Source organism: Tachyglossus aculeatus, chromosome 1 (assembly GCF_015852505.1).
Source record: "Tachyglossus aculeatus isolate mTacAcu1 chromosome 1, mTacAcu1.pri, whole genome shotgun sequence".
In the NCBI taxonomy this organism is placed as follows: Eukaryota; Metazoa; Chordata; class Mammalia; order Monotremata; family Tachyglossidae; genus Tachyglossus; species Tachyglossus aculeatus.
In genome coordinates this window covers 6,530,371-6,547,530 of record NC_052066.1, presented here as the reverse complement: position 1 = coordinate 6,547,530, position 17,160 = coordinate 6,530,371, and the positions used below count along the sequence as shown (strand labels likewise).

Sequence of the window (17,160 nt, the reverse complement as noted above, 5' to 3'; positions counted from 1 at the left end):
ATTTGAACCGATGACCTCTGACTCCAAAGCCCGGGCTCTTTCCACTGAGCCACGCTGCTTCCCCTAACACATTATTAACACAATAAATAGAATAGTAAATATGTACAAGTAAAATAAATAGAGTAATAAATCTGTAAATTCCTTCATTCAGTCGTATTTATTGAGCGCTTACTGTGTGCAGAGCACTAGGCTAAGCGCTTGGGAAGTCCAAGTCGGCAACGTATAGAGACGGTCCCTACCCAACAACGGGCTCACAGTCTAGAAGGGGGAGACGGACAACAAAACAAAACACGTGGACAGGTGTCAAGTCATCAGAATAAATAGAAGTAAAGCTAGATACACATCATTAACACAATAAATAGAATAGTAAATATGGACAAGTAAAATAAATAGAGCAATAAATCTGTAAATTCATTCATTTAATCGTATTTGTTGAGTGCTCACTGTGTGCAGAGCTCTGGGCTAAGCACTTGGGAAGTCCAGGTCGGCGACATATAGAGACGGTCCCTACCCAACAGCAGGCTCACAGTCTAGAAGTGGGGGGGAATTCATTCATTCAATCTTATTTATTGAGCGCTTACTGTGTGCAGAGCACTGGACTAAACGCTTGGGAAGCACAAGTTGGCAACAAATAGAGACGGTCCCTACCCAACAATGGGCTCACGGTCTAGAAGCGGGAGACGGACAACAAAACAAAACACGTGGACAGGTGTCAAGTCATCAGAATAAATCGAAATAAAGCTAGATGCACATCATTAACACAATAAATAGAATAGTAAATATGGACAAGTAAAATAGAATAATAAATCTGTAAATTCATTCATTCAATCGTATTTATTGAGCGCTTACTGTGTGCAGAGCACTGGGCTAAGCGCTTGGGAAGTCCAAGTTGGCAACATATAGAGATGGTCCCTCCCTAACAACGGGCTCACGGTCTAGAAGGGGGAGACGGACAATAAAACCAAACAAGTGGACAGGTCTCAAGTCATCAGAATAAATCAAAATAAAGCTAGATACACATAATTAGCACAATAAATAGAATAGTAAATATGGACAAGTAAAATAGAGCAATAAATCTGTAAATTCATTCACTCAATCGTAGTTATTGAGCACTTACTGTGTGCAGAGCACTGGACTAAGCGCTTGGGAAGTCCAAGTCGGCAACATATAGAGATGGTCCCTCCCCAACAACGGGCTCACGGTCTAGAAGGGGGAGACGGACAATAAAACCAAACAAGTGGACAGGTCTCAAGTCATCAGAATAAATCAAAATAAAGCTAGATACACATAATTAGCACAATAAATAGAATAGTAAATATGGACAAGTAAAATAGAGCAATAAATCTGTAAATTAATTCACTCAATCGTAGTTATTGAGCACTTACTGTGTGCAGAGCACTGGACTAAGTGCTTGGGAAGTCCAAGTTGGTAACATATAGAGATGGTCCCTACGCAACAACGGGCTCACGGTCTAGAAGGGGGAGACGGACAATAAAACCAAACAAGTGGACAGGTCTCAAGTCATCAGAATAAATCAAAATAAAGCTAGATACACATAATTAGCACAATAAATAGAATAGTAAATATGGACAAGTAAAATAGAGCAATAAATCTGTAAATTCATTCACTCAATCGTAGTTATTGAGCACTTACTGTGTGCAGAGCACTGGACTAAGCGCTTGGGAAGTCCAAGTCGGCAACATCTAGAGATGGTCCCTCCCCAACAACGGGCTCACGGTCTAGAAGGGGGAGACGGATTATAAAACCAAACAAGTGGACAGGTCTCAAGTCATCAGAATAAATCAAAATAAAGCTAGATACACATAATTAGCACAATAAATAGAATAGTAAATATGGACAAGTAAAATAAATAGAGCAATAAATCTGTAAATTCATTCACTCAATCGTATTTATTGAGCGCTTACTGTGTGCAGAGCACTGGACTAAGCACTTGGGAAGCACAAGTAGGCAACATCTAGAGACGGTCCCTACCCAACAACGAGCTCACGGTCTAGAAGGGGGAGACGGACAACAAAACCAAACATGTGGACAGGTCTCAAGTCATCAGAATAAATCAAAATAAAGCTAGATACACATAATTAGCGCAATAAATAGAATAGTAAATATGGGCAAGTAAAATAGAGCAATAAATCTGTAAATTCATTCACTCAATCGTATTTATTGAGCGCTTACTGTGTGCAGAGCACTGGACTAAGCGCTTGGGAAGTCCAAGTTGGCAACATATAGAGACGGTCCCTACGCAACAACGGGCTCACGGTCTAGAAGGGGGAGATGGACAATAAAACAAAAGATGTGGACGGGTGTCAAAAGGATCAGAATTGTCCCCGTTGTCTTTTGTCAAGCCGGTGGGCATGGGGCGAGCGGCGGGCACCGGGGGTGATGGGGTGGACGGGCATCGGGCCCGAGCCTCGCTTCTCTCTGTGTCCGGCAGGCCTGTTTACCCTCTTCCTGGCCGCGATGTTTCCCAGCAACGCCGGAGACAGGTTTACGCTCTCCAAACTACTCGCCGTCCTCTTAAGGTAAAAACCATCACGCCGTCTGCTGGGGCTAGAATAATAATAACGATAATAATAATAATAATAATGGCATTTGATAAGCGCTTACTATGTGCAGAGCACTGTTCTAAGCGCCGGGGAGGACACAAGGTGATCAGGTTGTCCCACGGGGGGGCTCACAGTCTTCACCCCCATTTTCCAGAAGAGGGAACTGAGGCCCGGAGAAGTGAAGTGACTCGCCCAAAGTCACACAGCTGACCAGTGGCGGAGCCGGGATTTGAACCCGTGACCTCTGACTCCCAAGCACCAGGCTCTTTCCACTGAGCCACCTGCTTTACTAACTCGGGAGACTGGGACTGTGGTGAAGAGACAGGGAGACCGGGGGGAGAAATTGGTGGAGACCCAGGGAGATTGCCAACTTGTAATAATGATGGCATTTATTAAGCGCTTACTATGTGCAAAGCACTGTTCTAAGCGCTGGGGAGGTTACAAGGTGATCAGGTTGTACAAGTTGGCGACATATAGAGACGGTCCCTACCCAACAGCGGGCTCACAGTCTCCAGTGTGCAGGGCCCTGTGCTGAGTGCTTGGGAGAGAAACACCCAATTACTAGACAAGATCCCTTCCCTTAGAATAATGATAATAATGATGGCATTTATTAAGCGCTTACTATTTGCAAAGCACCGTTCTAAGCGCTGGGGAGGTTACAGGGTGATCAGGTTGTCCCACGGAGGGCTCACAGTCTTCATCCCCATTTAACAGATGAGGGAACTGAGGCCCAGAGAAGCGAAGTGACTTGCCCAAAGTCACACAGCTGACAGTTGGCGGAGCCGGGATTCGAACCCATGAACTCTGACTCCAAAGCCCGGGCTCTTTCCACTGAGCCATGCTATCTAGTGGGTGCCTGTCGGGTGGCATACTGAGCGCTTGGGAGGGAACGATAATAATAATAACGATGATGGCATTTGTTAAGCGCTTGCTATGTGCCGAGCGGTGTTCTGAGCGCTGGGGAGGATACAAGGTGATCAGGTTGTCCCACGGGGGGCTCACAGTCTTCATCCCCATTTGACGGATGAGGGAACTGAGGCACAGGGAAGCAGCGTGGCTCAGTGGCAGGAGCCCGGGCTTTGGAGTCAGAGTTCAGGGGTTCAAATCCCGGCTCCTCCAACTGTCAGCTGTGTGACTTTGGGCAAGTCACTTCACTTTTCTGGGCCTCAGTTCCCTCATCTGGAAAATGGGGATGAAGTCTGTGAGCCCCCCGTGGGGCAACCAGATCACCTTGTAACCTCCCTAGCACTTAGAACAGTGATTTGCACGTAGCAAGTGCTTAATACATGCTATCATTATTATTACTATTAATACATGCTATCATTAATATTATTATTATTATTAATAATTATTAACATTATTATTAATAATAATAATGATGATGGCATTTGTTAAGCTCTCGGGGAAGCAGCGTGGCTCAGTGGAAAGAGCAGGGCTTTGGAGTCAGAGTTCAGGGGTTCAAATCCCGGGTCCTCCAACTGTCAGCTGTGTGACTTTGGGCAAGTCACTTCACTTCTCTGGGCCTCAGTTCCCTCCCTCCGACTGTCTGCCTCCCTGCCTGACCGACTGACTGCCTCCCTCCCTGCCTGTCTCCCTGCCTGGCTGACTGACTGACTGACCGAATGTCTGCCTTCCTGACTGACCGACTGCTTCCCTGCCTGACTGAGTGATTGACTTCCTCCCTCCCTGTCTGACTGACCGACTGTCTGCCTTCCTGCCCGACTGCCTCCCTGCCTGCCTGACCAACTGACTGCCTCCCTCCCTGCCTATCTCCCTCCCTGCCTGACTTACTGACTGACTGCTTGACTGGCTGACTGGCTGCCTCCCTGCCTGACCGACTGACTGCCTCCCTCCCTACCTGTCTCCCTGCCTGGCTGACTGACTGACTGCTTGACTGGCTGACTGTCTGCCTCCCTGCCTGACCGACTGACTGCCTCCCTCCCTACCTGTCTCCCTGCCTGGCTGACTGACTGACTGCTTGACTGACGACTGACTGTCTGCCTCCCTGCCTGACCGACTGTCTGCCTGCCTCCCTCCCTCCCTGCCTGCCTGACTGCTTGACTGACCGACTATCTGCCTCCCTGTCTGACTTACTGACTGCCTCCCTGACGGACCGACTGACTGCCTCCCTCCCTGCCTGTCTCCCTGCCTGCCTGACTGCCTCCCTGCCTGAGTGATTGATTTCCTCCCTCCCTCCCTGCCTGACTGACTGACTCCCTCCCTGACTGACAGATGTACTGCCTGTCTGCCTCCCTGCCCGCCTGACTGAGGACTGATGGCCTCCCTGCCTCCCTGCTTGACTGACTGACAGACCAACTGTCTGCCTCCCTACCTCCCTACTGTCTGACTGCCTCCCTCCCTGCCTCCCTGCCTGACTGACCGATTGACTGCCTGCCTGACTGACCGACTGACTGTCTGCCTCCCTGCCTGACTGACCGACGGACCAACTGTCTGCCTCCCTACTGTCTGACTGCCTCCCTCCCTGCCACCCTACTGTCTGACTGCCTCCCTCCCTGCCTGACTGACTGCCTGTCTGCCTCCCTGCTTGACTGACTGTCTGCCTGTCTGCCTCTGTACTGACTGCCTCCCTGCCTGACCTCCCTGCCTGACTGTCTGCCTGTCTGCCTCCCGGCTTGACTGCCTGACGGACCAACTGTCTGCCTCCCTGCCTCCCTACTGTCCGACTGCCTGCCTCCCTGCCTCCCTACTGTCCGACTGCCTGCCTCCCTGCCTCCCTACTGTCCGACTGCCTCCCTCCCTGCCTCCCTACTGACTGCCTCCCTCCCTGCCTCCCTACTGACTGCCTCCCTCCCTGCCTCCCTACTGTCTGACTGCCTCCCTCCCTGCCTCCCTGCCTGACTGACTGCCTGTCTGCCTCCCTGCTTGACTGATTGTCTGCCTCCCTGCTTGACTGATTGTCTGCCTCCCTGCCTCCCTACTGTCTGGCTGCCTCCCTGCCTGACCGACTGCCTGACTGATTGGCTGTCTACCTCCCTGCCTGACTGTCTGCCTCTCTGCCTCCCTGCTTGACTGACTGACCAACCAACTGTCTGCCTCCCTGCCTCCCTACTGTCTGACTGCCTCCCTGCCTCCCTACTGTCTGACTGCCTGCCTCTCTGCCTCCCTACTGTCTGACTGCCTCCCTGCCTCCCTACTGTCTGACTGCCTGCCTCCCTACTGTCTGACTGCCTGCCTCCCTACTGTCTGACTGCCTGCCTCCCTGCCTTCCTACTGTCTGACTGTCTACCTCCATGCCTGACTGTCTGCCTCTCAGCCTCCCTGCTTGACTGACTGATGGACCGACTGTCTGCCTCCCTGCCTCCCTACTGTCTGACTGCCTCCCTGCCTTCCTACTGTCTGACTGCCTGCCTCCCTGCCTCCCTACTATCTGACTGCCTCCCTCCCTGCCTCCCTACTGTCTGACTGCCTCCCTCCCTGCCTGACTGACTGCCTGTCTGCCTCCCTGCTTGACTGACTGTCTGCCTGTCTGCCTCCATACTGTCTGACTACCTCCCTGCCCGGCTTGACTGACTGACGGCCCAACTGTCTGCCTCCCTGCCTCCCTACTGTCTGACTGCCTCCCTGCCTCCCTGCCTGACTGACCGATTGACTGACTGGCTGCCTGTCTGCCTCCCTACTGTCTGGCTGCCTCCCTGCCTGCCCAGCTGACCGCCCGCCCACCCCACTCCCTCCCTCCTTCTCTGACTGACCGCTTGACTCCCTGACGGCCCGACTGTCTACCTCCCCGCTTGACCAACTAACCGACTGATTGCCTGCATCCTTCCCCTCCCATGCGGCCGCCCCTCTGGACCCCGCAGCATCGGTGGCGTCGTCCTGGTCAGCCTGGCCGGCCCGGACCCCTCGCCGCAAAAAGATGCCCTCGGTAGGTAGCCGGCCGGGGGTGGACGGGGCAGGCGGCCCCCCGCTCGCCCCCCGACTGAGCGGGCCTCCTCCGCAGGGTCGGCCTGGGCCCTGGCCGGAGCGGCCCTCTACGCCGTCTACGTCGTCATGATCAAGAGGAAGGTGGAGCGCGAAGACAGGCTGGACATCGCCATGTTCTTCGGTAAGAAAGGGGACAGAGACAGCGCGAGGGACAGAGAGATACACAGAGAGGCGGAGGGACACCCGGCCATTACAGCCCCAGGCCACCACCCGCCCCCAAAACGCCAAGCAGCAGCTCCCGGCCGTTCATTCCTTCATTCAATCGTATTTATTGAGCGCTTACTGTGTGCAGAGCGCTGGACTGTGCGCTTGGGAAGTACAAGTCGGCCACATATTCATTCATTCAGTCGTATTTATTGAGCGCTTACTGTGTGCAATCAATCAATCAATCGTATTGAGCACTTACTGTGTGCAGAGCACTGGACTAAGCGCTTGGGAAGTACAAGTCGGCAACATATTCATTCATTCAATCGTATTCATTGAGCGCTTACTGTGTGCAATCAATCAATCAATCAATCGTATTTATTGAGTGGTTACTGTGTGCAGAGCACTGGACTGTGCGCTTGGGAAGTACAAGTCGGCAACATATTCACTCATTCAGTCGTATTTATTGAGCGCTTACTGTGTGCAATCAATCAATCAATCGTATTGAGCACTTACTGTGTGCAGAGGACTGGACTAAGCGCTTGGGAAGTACAAGTCGGCAACATATTCATTCATTCAATCATATTTATTGAGCGCTTACTGTGTGCAATCAATCAATCAATCAATTAATCATATTTATTGGGCGCTTACTGTGTGCAGAGCACTGGACTATGCGCTTGGGAAGTACAAGTCAGCAACATATTCATTCATTCAATCGTATTTATTGAGCGCTTACTGTGTGCCATCAATCAGTCAATCAATCATATTTATTGAGTGCTTACTGTGTACAGAGCACTGGACTATGCGCTTGGGAAGTACAAGTCGGCAACATATTCTTCATTCAATCGTATTTATTGAGTGCTTACTGTGTGCAATCAATCAATCGTATTGAGCGCTTAGTGTGTGCAGAGCACTGGACTAAGCGTTTGGGAAGTACAAGTCGGCAACATATTCATTCATTCAATCATATTTATTGAGCGCTTACTGTGTGCAATCAATCAATCAATCAATTAATCGTATTTATTGAGCGCTTACTGTGTGCAGAGCACTGGACTATGCACTTGGGAAGTACAAGTCAGCAACATATTCATTCATTCAATCGTATTTATTGAGCGCTTTCTGTGTGCCATCAATCAATCAATCAATCGTATTTATTGAGCACTTACTGTGTGCAGAGCACTGGACTATGCGCTTGGGAAGTACAAGTCGGCAACATATTCATTCATTCAATCATATTTATTGAGCGCTTACTGTGTGCAATCAATCAATCCATCAATCAATCAATCAATCATATTCACTGAGCGCTTACTGTGTGCAGAGCACTGTACTAAGCACTTGGGAAGTACAAGTTGGCAACATATAGAGACGGGTCCCTATCCAACAGTGGGCTCACAGTCTAGAAATGGGAGACAGAGAACTAAACAAAACATATTAACAAAATAAAATAAATAGAATAGATATGTACAAGTAAAATAAATAAATAGAGTAATAAATATGTACAGACATATATACATATATACAGGTGCTGTGACTAAGCGCTTGGGAAGTACAAGTTGGCAACATATTCGTTCATTCAGTCGTATTTAGTGAGCGCTTACTGTGTGCAATCAATTAATCAATCAATCGATCAATTGTATTTATTGAGCGGTTACTGTGTGCAGAGCACTGTACTAAGCACTTGGGAAGTACAAGTTGGCAACATATAGAGACGGTCCCTACCCAACAGCGGGCTCACAGTCTAGAAGGGGGAGACGGACAACAAAACCAAACATATTAACAAAATAAAATAAATAGAATAGATATGTACAAGTAAAATAAATAAATAAATAGAGTAATAAATCTGTACAAACATATATACAGGTGCTATGACTAAGCGCTTGGGAAGCACAAGTCGGCAACATATTCGTTCATTCATTCAGTCGTATTTAGTGAGCACTTACTGTGTGCAGAGCACTGGACTAAGCGCTTGGGAAGTCCAAGTTGGCAACATATAGAGACGGTTCCTACCCAACAGTGGGCTCACAGTCTAGAACATATAATAATAATAATAATGGCACTTATTAAGCGCTTACTATGTGCAAAGCACTGTTCTAAGCGCTGGGGAGGCTACAAGATGATCAGGTTGGCCCCCAGGGGGTTCCCAGTCAATCCCCATTTTCCAGGTGAGGTAAGTGAGGCACAGAGAAGTGAAGTGACTTCCCCAAAGTCACACAGCTGACAACTGTGAGAAGCAGCGTGGCTCAGTGGAAAGAGCCCGGGCTTTGGAGTCAGAGGTCATGGGTTCGAATCCTGGCTCCGCCACATGTCTGCTGTGTGACCTTGGGCAAGTCACTTCGCTTCTCTGAGCCTCAGTTCCCTCATCTGGAAAGTGGGGATGAAGACTGTGAGCCCCACGGGGGACAACTTGATCACCTTGTATTCCCCCCCATCGCTTAGAAAAGTGCTGTGCACATAGTAAGTGCTTAACAAATGCCATTATTATTATTATTATTATTATTAATTGGCGGAGCCGGGATTTGAACCCATGACCTCTGACTCTAAATCCCGGGCTCTTTCCACTGAGCCACGCTGCTTCTCATCTAGAGACGGTCCCTACCCGACAACGGGCTCACGGTCTAGAAGGGGGAGACAGACAACAAAACAAAACACTCAAGAAATACACCTGAATGAATTCGGGTGACTGTGCTATTTGTTAGGCGCTTACTAGATGCCAAGCACTGTGCTAAACCCTGGGGCAGATACAAGATCATCAGGTCGGACACTGTCCCTATCCCAAGCCGTGCTCTCAGTTTGACGGGAGGGGAGAGCAGTTATCGAATCCCCATTTTATAGCTGAGGGAACTGAGGCCCAGAGAAGCGAAGTGATTTGCTTCTAATAATAATAATAATGATGATGATAGCATTTATTAAGCGTTTACTGTGTGCAAAGCACTGTTCTAAGCGCTGGGGAGGTTACAAGGTGACCAGGTTGTCCCACGGGGGGTTCACAGTCTTCATCCCCATTTGACAGATGAGGTCACTGAGGCCCGGAGAAGTGAAGTGACTTGCCCAAAGTCACACAGCTGGCAATTGGCAGAGCCGGGATTTGAACCCATGACCTCGGACTCCAAAGCCCGGGCTCTTTCCACTGAGCCACGCTGTTTCTTCTAGACTGTGAGCCTGCTGTTGGGTAGGGACCGTCTCTATATGCTGCCAACTTTTACTTCCCAAGCGCTTAGTACAGTGCTCTGCACACAGTAAGCGCTCAATAAATACGATTGAATGAATTTGCTGTGTATTAATAATAATAAGTAATTCTGGTATTTGTTAAGCACTTACCATGAGCCAGGCACTGTTCTAAGCACTGAGATAGATACAGCAGAAGCAGCTGTAGAAGAAGCAGCGTGGCTCAGTGGAAAGAGCCTGGGCTTTGGAGTCAGTGGTCATGGGTTCAAATTCCGACTCCACCGCTTGTCAGCTGGGTGACTTTGGGCAAGTCACTTCACTTCTCTGGGCCTCAGTTCCCTCAGCTGTAAATTGGGGATGAAGACTGGGAGCCCCACGGGGGGACAACCTGATCGCCTTGTATCCCCCCAGTGCTTATAACTGTGCTTTGCACATAGTAAGCGCTTAACAAATACCATTATTATTATTATTTTTATTACTATTATTGGGCGTGTGTGTCCCGCAGGATCTGTTGGCCTCTTTAACCTCGTCCTGCATCTCCTCCTGAGATGTCTCTACTTGGGTGTCCTCCCATCACTTCAAACTGAACATTAATTATTATTATTATTATTATTGTTGGGCTTGTGCATCCCACAGTATTTGTCGGACTGTTTAACCTCCTCCTGCATCTCCTCCTGCCCTCAAATGTCTCTACTTGGGTGTCCTTCCATCACCTCAAACTGAACATCTATTATTATTATTATTATTATTATTATTATTATTATTATTATTATTATTATTATGTGTGTGCATCCCACAGGATTCGTCGGACTGTTTAACCTCCTCCTGCATCTCCTGCCCTCAAGATGTCTCTACTTGGGTGCCCTCCCGTCACCTCAAACTGAACATTAATTATTATTATTATTATTATTATTATTATGCGTGTGCATCCCACAGGATTCGTCAGACTGTTTAACCTCCTCCTGCGTCTCCTGCCCTCAAGATGTCTCTACTTGGGTGTCCTCCCGTCACCTCAAACTGAACATTAATCATTATTATTATTATTATTATTATTATTATTATTATTATTATTATTATTATGCGTGTGCATCCCACAGGATTCGTTGGACTGTTTAACCTCGTCCTGCATCTCCTCCTGCCCCCAATATGTCTCTACTTGGGTGTCCTCCCGTCACCTCAAACTAAACATTAATTATTATTATTATTACCATTATTATGCGTGTGCATCCCACAGGATTCGTCGGACTGTTTAACCTCATCCTGCATCTCCTCCTGCCCTCAAGATGTCTCTACTTGGGTGTCCTCCCGTCACCTCAAACTGAACATTAATCATATTATTATTATTATGCATGTGCATCACACAGGCTTCGTCGGACTGTTTAACCTCATCCTGAATCTCCTCCTGCCCTCAAGATGTCTCTACTTTGGTGTCCTCCCGTCACCTCAAACTGAACATTAGTCATTATTATTATTATTATTATTATTATTATTATTATTATTATTATTATTATTATTATGCGTGTGCATCCCACAGGATTTGTCGGACTGTTTAACCTCGTCCTGCATCCCCTCCTGCCCTCAAGATGTGTCTACTTGGGTGTCCTCCTGTCACCTCAAACTGAACATTAATCATTATTATCATTATTATTATTAATTGGGCGCTTGCGTCCTGCAGGATTCGTCGGACTGTTTAACCTCGTCCTGCATCTCCTCCTGCCCTCAAGATGTCTCTACTTGGGGGTCCTCCCGTCACCTCAACCTGAACATTAATCATTATTATTACTATTATTATTAATTGGGCGCTTGCGTCCCGCAGGATTCGTCGGACTGTTTAACCTCGTCCTGCTGTGGCCCGGTTTCTTGCTGCTTCACTACACGGGCTGGGAGGCCTTTGAGCTCCCCAGCAAGTCGGTGTGGCTCTACATCTTCCTCAACGGGCTCATCGGGACGGTCCTCTCGGAGTTCCTGTGGCTGTGGTAGGTGCCCCCCCGGGGGTCCCCCGTCACCCTCCCCTTCCCCTCCGTCCAGCGAATTCAGGGGTGAGGGGAAGTGATGGAAGCAGCATTTGCGTTCCCCAAGCTGAGGGATGGGACCCACCCGCCTCCACCTGCCCCCGCCTCCTGTGTAGGGTGAGGAATATTTAGGGGTTTTTCCAAACAGGCACAGAGAGATGGGATCGGGTGGAGGGAGCGTTCTCGGGACACGGGGACACCGAGTTCAGACAGGGCCGCGGCCCTGGTGGGCTCTGGGAGCCCGTGGACGAGGATGGAGTGGCTCGGGGCCGCTCACGCCAACCAGGAGGCCGCTTTCTGCCTCCAAGAGCCGGGCACGCACGGAGAGATGGGATCGGGAGCCGGGAGGGTGGAGGGAGCATTCCCGGGACACGGGGACACTGAGCTCAGATAGGGCTGTGGCCCTTGTGGATTCTGGGAGCCCGTGGACAAGGATGGAGTGGCTCGGGGCCGCTAACGCCAACCAGGAGGCCGCTCTCTGCCTCCAAGAGCCGGGCACACACAGATAGAAGAGATGGGGAACTGGAAAGGTGGAGGGAGCGTTCTCGGGACACGGGGACACTGAGGTCAGACAGGGCCGCGGCCCAGAGGGATTCTGGGAGCCCGTGGACAAGGACGGAGCGGCCCGGGGCCACTGATGCCAACCAGGAGAACGCTCTCTCCCTCCAAGAGCCGGGCACGCAAAGAGAGAGGGGATCGGGAGGCGGGAGAGTGGAGGGAGTGTTCTTGGGACACGGGGACACCGAGCTTAGGCAGGGCCGCAGCCCAGATGGATTCTGGGAGCCTGTGGACAAGGATGGAGCGGCTCGGGGCCGCTAACGCCAACCAGGAGGCCGCTCTCTGCCTCCAAGAGCCGGGCACGCACAGGGAGACGGGATCGGGATCCGGAAGGGTGGAAGGAGCGTTCCCGGTACACGGTGACACTGAGCTCAGACAGGGCCGCGGCCCAGAGGGATTCTGGGAGCCCGTGGACAAGGATGGAGCGGCCTGGGGCCGCTAACGCCAACCAGGAGGCCGCTCTCTCCCTCCAAGAGCAGGGCACGCAAAGAGAGAGGGGATCGGGAGGCGGGAGGGTGGAGGGAGTGTTCTTGGGATACGGGGACACTGAGCTTAGGCAGGGCCGCAGCCCAGATGGATTCTGGGAGCCCGGGGACAAGGATGGAGCGGCCTGGGGCCGCTAACGCCAACCAGGAGGCCGCTCTCTGCCTCCAAGAGCTGGGCATGCACAGAGAAATGGGATCAGGGAGCCGGAAGGGTGGAGGGAGCGTTCCCGGGACAAGGGGACACTGAGCTCAGACAGGGCCGCGGCCCAGGTAGATTGTGGGAGCTCATGGCCCAGGATGGAGCGCCCCGGGGCCACTGACGCCAACCAGGAGGCCGCTCTCTGCCTCCAAGAGCCGGGCGTGCACGGATAGAAGAGATGGGGAGCAGGGAGAGCGGAGGGAGCATTCTCAGGTCATGGGGACACCGAGCTCAGACAGGGCCATGGCCCAGAGCAATTCTGGGAGCCCGTGGACAAGGACGGAGCGGCCCAGGGCCGCTAACGCCAACCAGGAGGCCGCTCTCTGCCTCCAAGAGCCGGGCACGCACAGGGAGACGGGATCGGGAGCCGGAAGGGTGGAGGGAGCGTTCCCGGGACACGGGGACACCGAGCTCAGACAGGGCCGCGGCCCAGAGAGATTCTGGGAGCCCGTGGCACTGACGCCAACCAGGAGGCCTCTCTCTGCCTCCTAAAGCCGCGCACGTTCAGACAGATGAGGAGACTCGAGAGAAAACAGCGCCGGGCGCTGCCCACAACACACACAACGACACAATGAGAGGCAGCCGTTTTGTGTTTCCAGTGTGGCCAGTACCGTGTGTCCCACATGGGCCCTCTCAGCCACACACACGTGCTCAGAGGTGAACGACACCCTCGGTGGCGTCTGCTTCGGGTGATAAGGACGGCTCTATTTAATTAGCCAGGATTTGTGGGGGCAGAGAGCGGTAGCGGGAGAAATCATCATCATTATCATCATCATCAATCGTATTTATTGAGCGCTTACTGTGTGCAGAGCACTGGACTAAGCGCTTGGGAAGTACAAGTTGGTAACATATAGAGACAGTCCCTACCCAACAGTGGGCTCACAGTCTAAAAAGGGGAGACAGAGAACCAAACCAAACATATTAACAAAATAAAATAAATAGAATAGATATGTACAAGTAAAATAAATAGAGTAATAAATATGTACAAACATATCCGTGGTATTTATCGAGCACGGACTGTATAATAATAATCATTAATGATAATTTTGGCATTTGTTAAGCGCTTCCTGTGTGCCAGGCACTGTACTAAGCGCCGGGGTGGATACAAGCAAATGGGGTTGGACACAGTCCCCGTCCCACGGGGGGCTCACAGTCTCCATCCCCATTGTAGAGATGAGAGAACTGAGGCCCTGAGAAGTGAAGTGACTTGCCCAAAGTCACACAGCTGACAAGTGGGGGAGCCGGGATTAGAACCCACGACCTTCTGACGCCCAAGCCCGTCCTCTATCCACTAAGCCATGCTGCTTCCCAAAATGCAGGGCGCTGTACTAAGCGCTTGGGAGAGTGCAGCTCAGTGAAGGTGGTAGGCAAATTCCCTGCCCACAATGAGTCTACGGTCTACAGGAGGCTCTAGCAGCGTGGCTCAGTGGAAAGAGCCCGGGCTTTGGAGTCAGAGGTCACGGGTTCAAATCCCAGCTCCGCCAATTGTCAGCTGCGTGACTTTGGGCAAGTCACTTCTCTGTGCCTCAGTTACCTCATCTGTAAAATGGGGATGAAGACTGTGAGCCCCCCACGGGACAATTTGATCACCTTGTGACCTTCCCAGCACTTAGAACAGTGCTTTGCACATAGTAAGTGCTTAATAAATGCCATTATTATTATTATTATTACTAAATATGGGAAGCAATCAGTCATATTTATTGAGTGCTTACTGGTGCAGAGCACTGTACTAAGCGCTTGGGAAGTCCAAGTTGGCAACATAGAGAGACTTTCCCTACCCAACAGTGGGCTCACAGTCTAGAAGCAGCGTGGCTTAGTGGCTAGAGAAGCAGTGTGGCTCAGTGGAAAGAGCCCGGCCTTTGGAGTCAGAGGTCATGGGTTCAAATCCCGGCTCCGCCAACTGTTAGCTGTGTGACTTTGGGCAAGTCATTTAACTTCTCTGTGCCTCAGTTCCCTCTTCTGTAAAATGGGGATTAAGACTGTGAGCCCCCCGTGGGACAACCTGATCACCTTGTAACCTCCCCAGCGCTTAGAACAGTGCTTTGCACATAGTAAGTGCTTAATAAATGCCATTATTATTATTATTATTATTATTATTATTAGAGCCCAGGCCTGGTGTCATGAAGACCTGGGTTCTAATCCTGGCTCTGCCACTTGTCCGCTGGGTAACCATGGGCGAGTCACTTCACTTCTCAGTGTGGCTCAGTGGAAAGAGCCCGGGCTTTGGAGTCAGAGGTCATGGGTTTGAATCCCGGCTCTGCCAATTGTCAGCTGTGTGACTTTGGGCAAGTCACTTAGCTTCTCTGGGCCTCAGTGACCTCATCTGTAAAATGGGGATGAAGACTGTGAGCCCCCCGTGGGACAACCTGATCACCTTGTAACCTCCCTAGTGCTTAGAACAGTGCTTTGCACATAGTAAGCGCTTAACAAATACCATTATTATTATTATTCTCGGGGCCTCAGGCTCATCCAGAGAACGGGGGTAAACACTGTGAGCCCCACGTGGGACAGGGACTGTGTCCAACCCGATTTGTTTGGATCTCCCCCAGCGCCTAGTACAGCGCCTGGCACATAGTAAGCGCTTTGACCTTTGAGCCAAGGCCGATCCTGTGGGGAAGACCCTGAATGGGAGTGGGGGAGAAGTTGAGATGACGCCAAAAAAATTTCACATCTAAACTCCTGGATCTGCTTAAGGCTGGGATGCTCGTTGCCGTAGCAACAGGGATTTTTTTTTAATGGTATTTGTTAAAAGTTTACTCCGTGTCAGCCCTCGTACTAAGCGCTGAAATCATGGCGGTAGTTGTTAAGCGCTTACTATGTACCGGGCCTAAGCCCTGGGGTAGATTTGAGGTCAGCAGGTTGTCCCCCTGGTTCATCCCCATTTTCCAGATGAGGCCCCTGAGGCCCAGAGAAGTGAATAATAATAATAAGAATGATGGCATTTATTAAGCACTTACTGTGTGCAAAGCACTGTTCTAAGCACTGAGGGGGTTACAAGGTGATCAGGTTATCCCACAGGGGATTCACAGTCTTCATCCCCATTTTACAGACGAAGTAACTGAAGCCCAGAGAAATGAAGTGACTTGCCCAAAGTCACCGAGCTGACAGTTGGCAGAGCCGGGATTTTTTTTTTAATAATGGCATTTATTGAGCGCTTACTATGTGCCAAGCACTGTTCTAAGCGCTGGGGAGGTTACAAGGTGATCAGGTGGTCCCACGGGGGGCTCACAGTCTTCATCCCGGTTTTCTAGATGAGGGAACTGAGGATGAGAGAATAATAATAATAATGGCATTTATTTATTCATTCATTCATTCATTCAATCATATTGAGCACTTACTGTGTGCAGAACACTGGACTAAGCGCTTGGGAAGTACAAGTTGGCAACGTATAGAGACGGTCCCTACCCAACAACGGGCTCACGGTCTAGAAGGGGGAGACTGACAACAAAACAAAACATGTATTGTTTTTATTTATGTATTTATTAAGCACTTACTATGTGCAAAGCACTGTTCCAAGTGCTGGGGAGGTTATAAGGTGATCAGGTTATCCCACGGGGGGCTCACAGTCTTAATCCCCATTTTACAGATGAGGTAGCTGAGGCCCAGAGAAGTGAAGTGACTTCCCCAGAGTCACACAGCTGACAAGTTGTTGCCAACTTGTACTTCCCAAGCGCTTAGTCCAGTGCTGTGCACACATTAAGCGCTCACTAAAGATGATTGAATGAATGAATGAATGAATGAGTCCGCTGTTGGGTAGGGACCGTCTCTAGATGTTGCCGGCTTGTACTTCCCAAGTGTTTAGTCCAGTGCTCTGCACGCAGTAAGCGCTCAATAAATGCGATTGAATGAAGGAATGAATGACAATTGGCGGAGCCAGAATTTGTACCCATGACCTCTGACTCCCAAGCTCTTTCCAGTGAGCCACGCCGCTTCTGCAGTGAGGCAGCTTAAGTAGAAGCGAATCAATCAATCAATCGTATTTATTGAGCACTTACTCTGTGCAGAGCACTGTACTAAGCGCTTGGGAAGTACAAGATGGCAACATCTAGAGACAGTCCCTACCCAACAGTGGGCTCACAGTCTAAAAGGGG

At 50.3% G+C, this 17,160-nt stretch overlaps 1 protein-coding gene across 2 annotated transcripts in view; it reads left to right on the top strand.

Annotated features, from left to right (window-relative positions):
- Window positions 1-17,160, top strand: part of SLC35F5 (solute carrier family 35 member F5) — an 88,782-nt gene that overhangs the window by 49,225 nt on the left and 22,397 nt on the right. For both annotated transcript variants that reach the window (XM_038744463.1, XM_038744462.1), the window contains exons 7-10: window positions 2,453-2,540; window positions 6,383-6,447; window positions 6,523-6,627; window positions 11,632-11,791. In XM_038744463.1, the coding sequence (XP_038600391.1) occupies window positions 2,453-2,540; window positions 6,383-6,447; window positions 6,523-6,627; window positions 11,632-11,791 (418 nt within the window). The remainder of the gene's footprint in view (window positions 1-2,452; window positions 2,541-6,382; window positions 6,448-6,522; window positions 6,628-11,631; window positions 11,792-17,160) is intronic.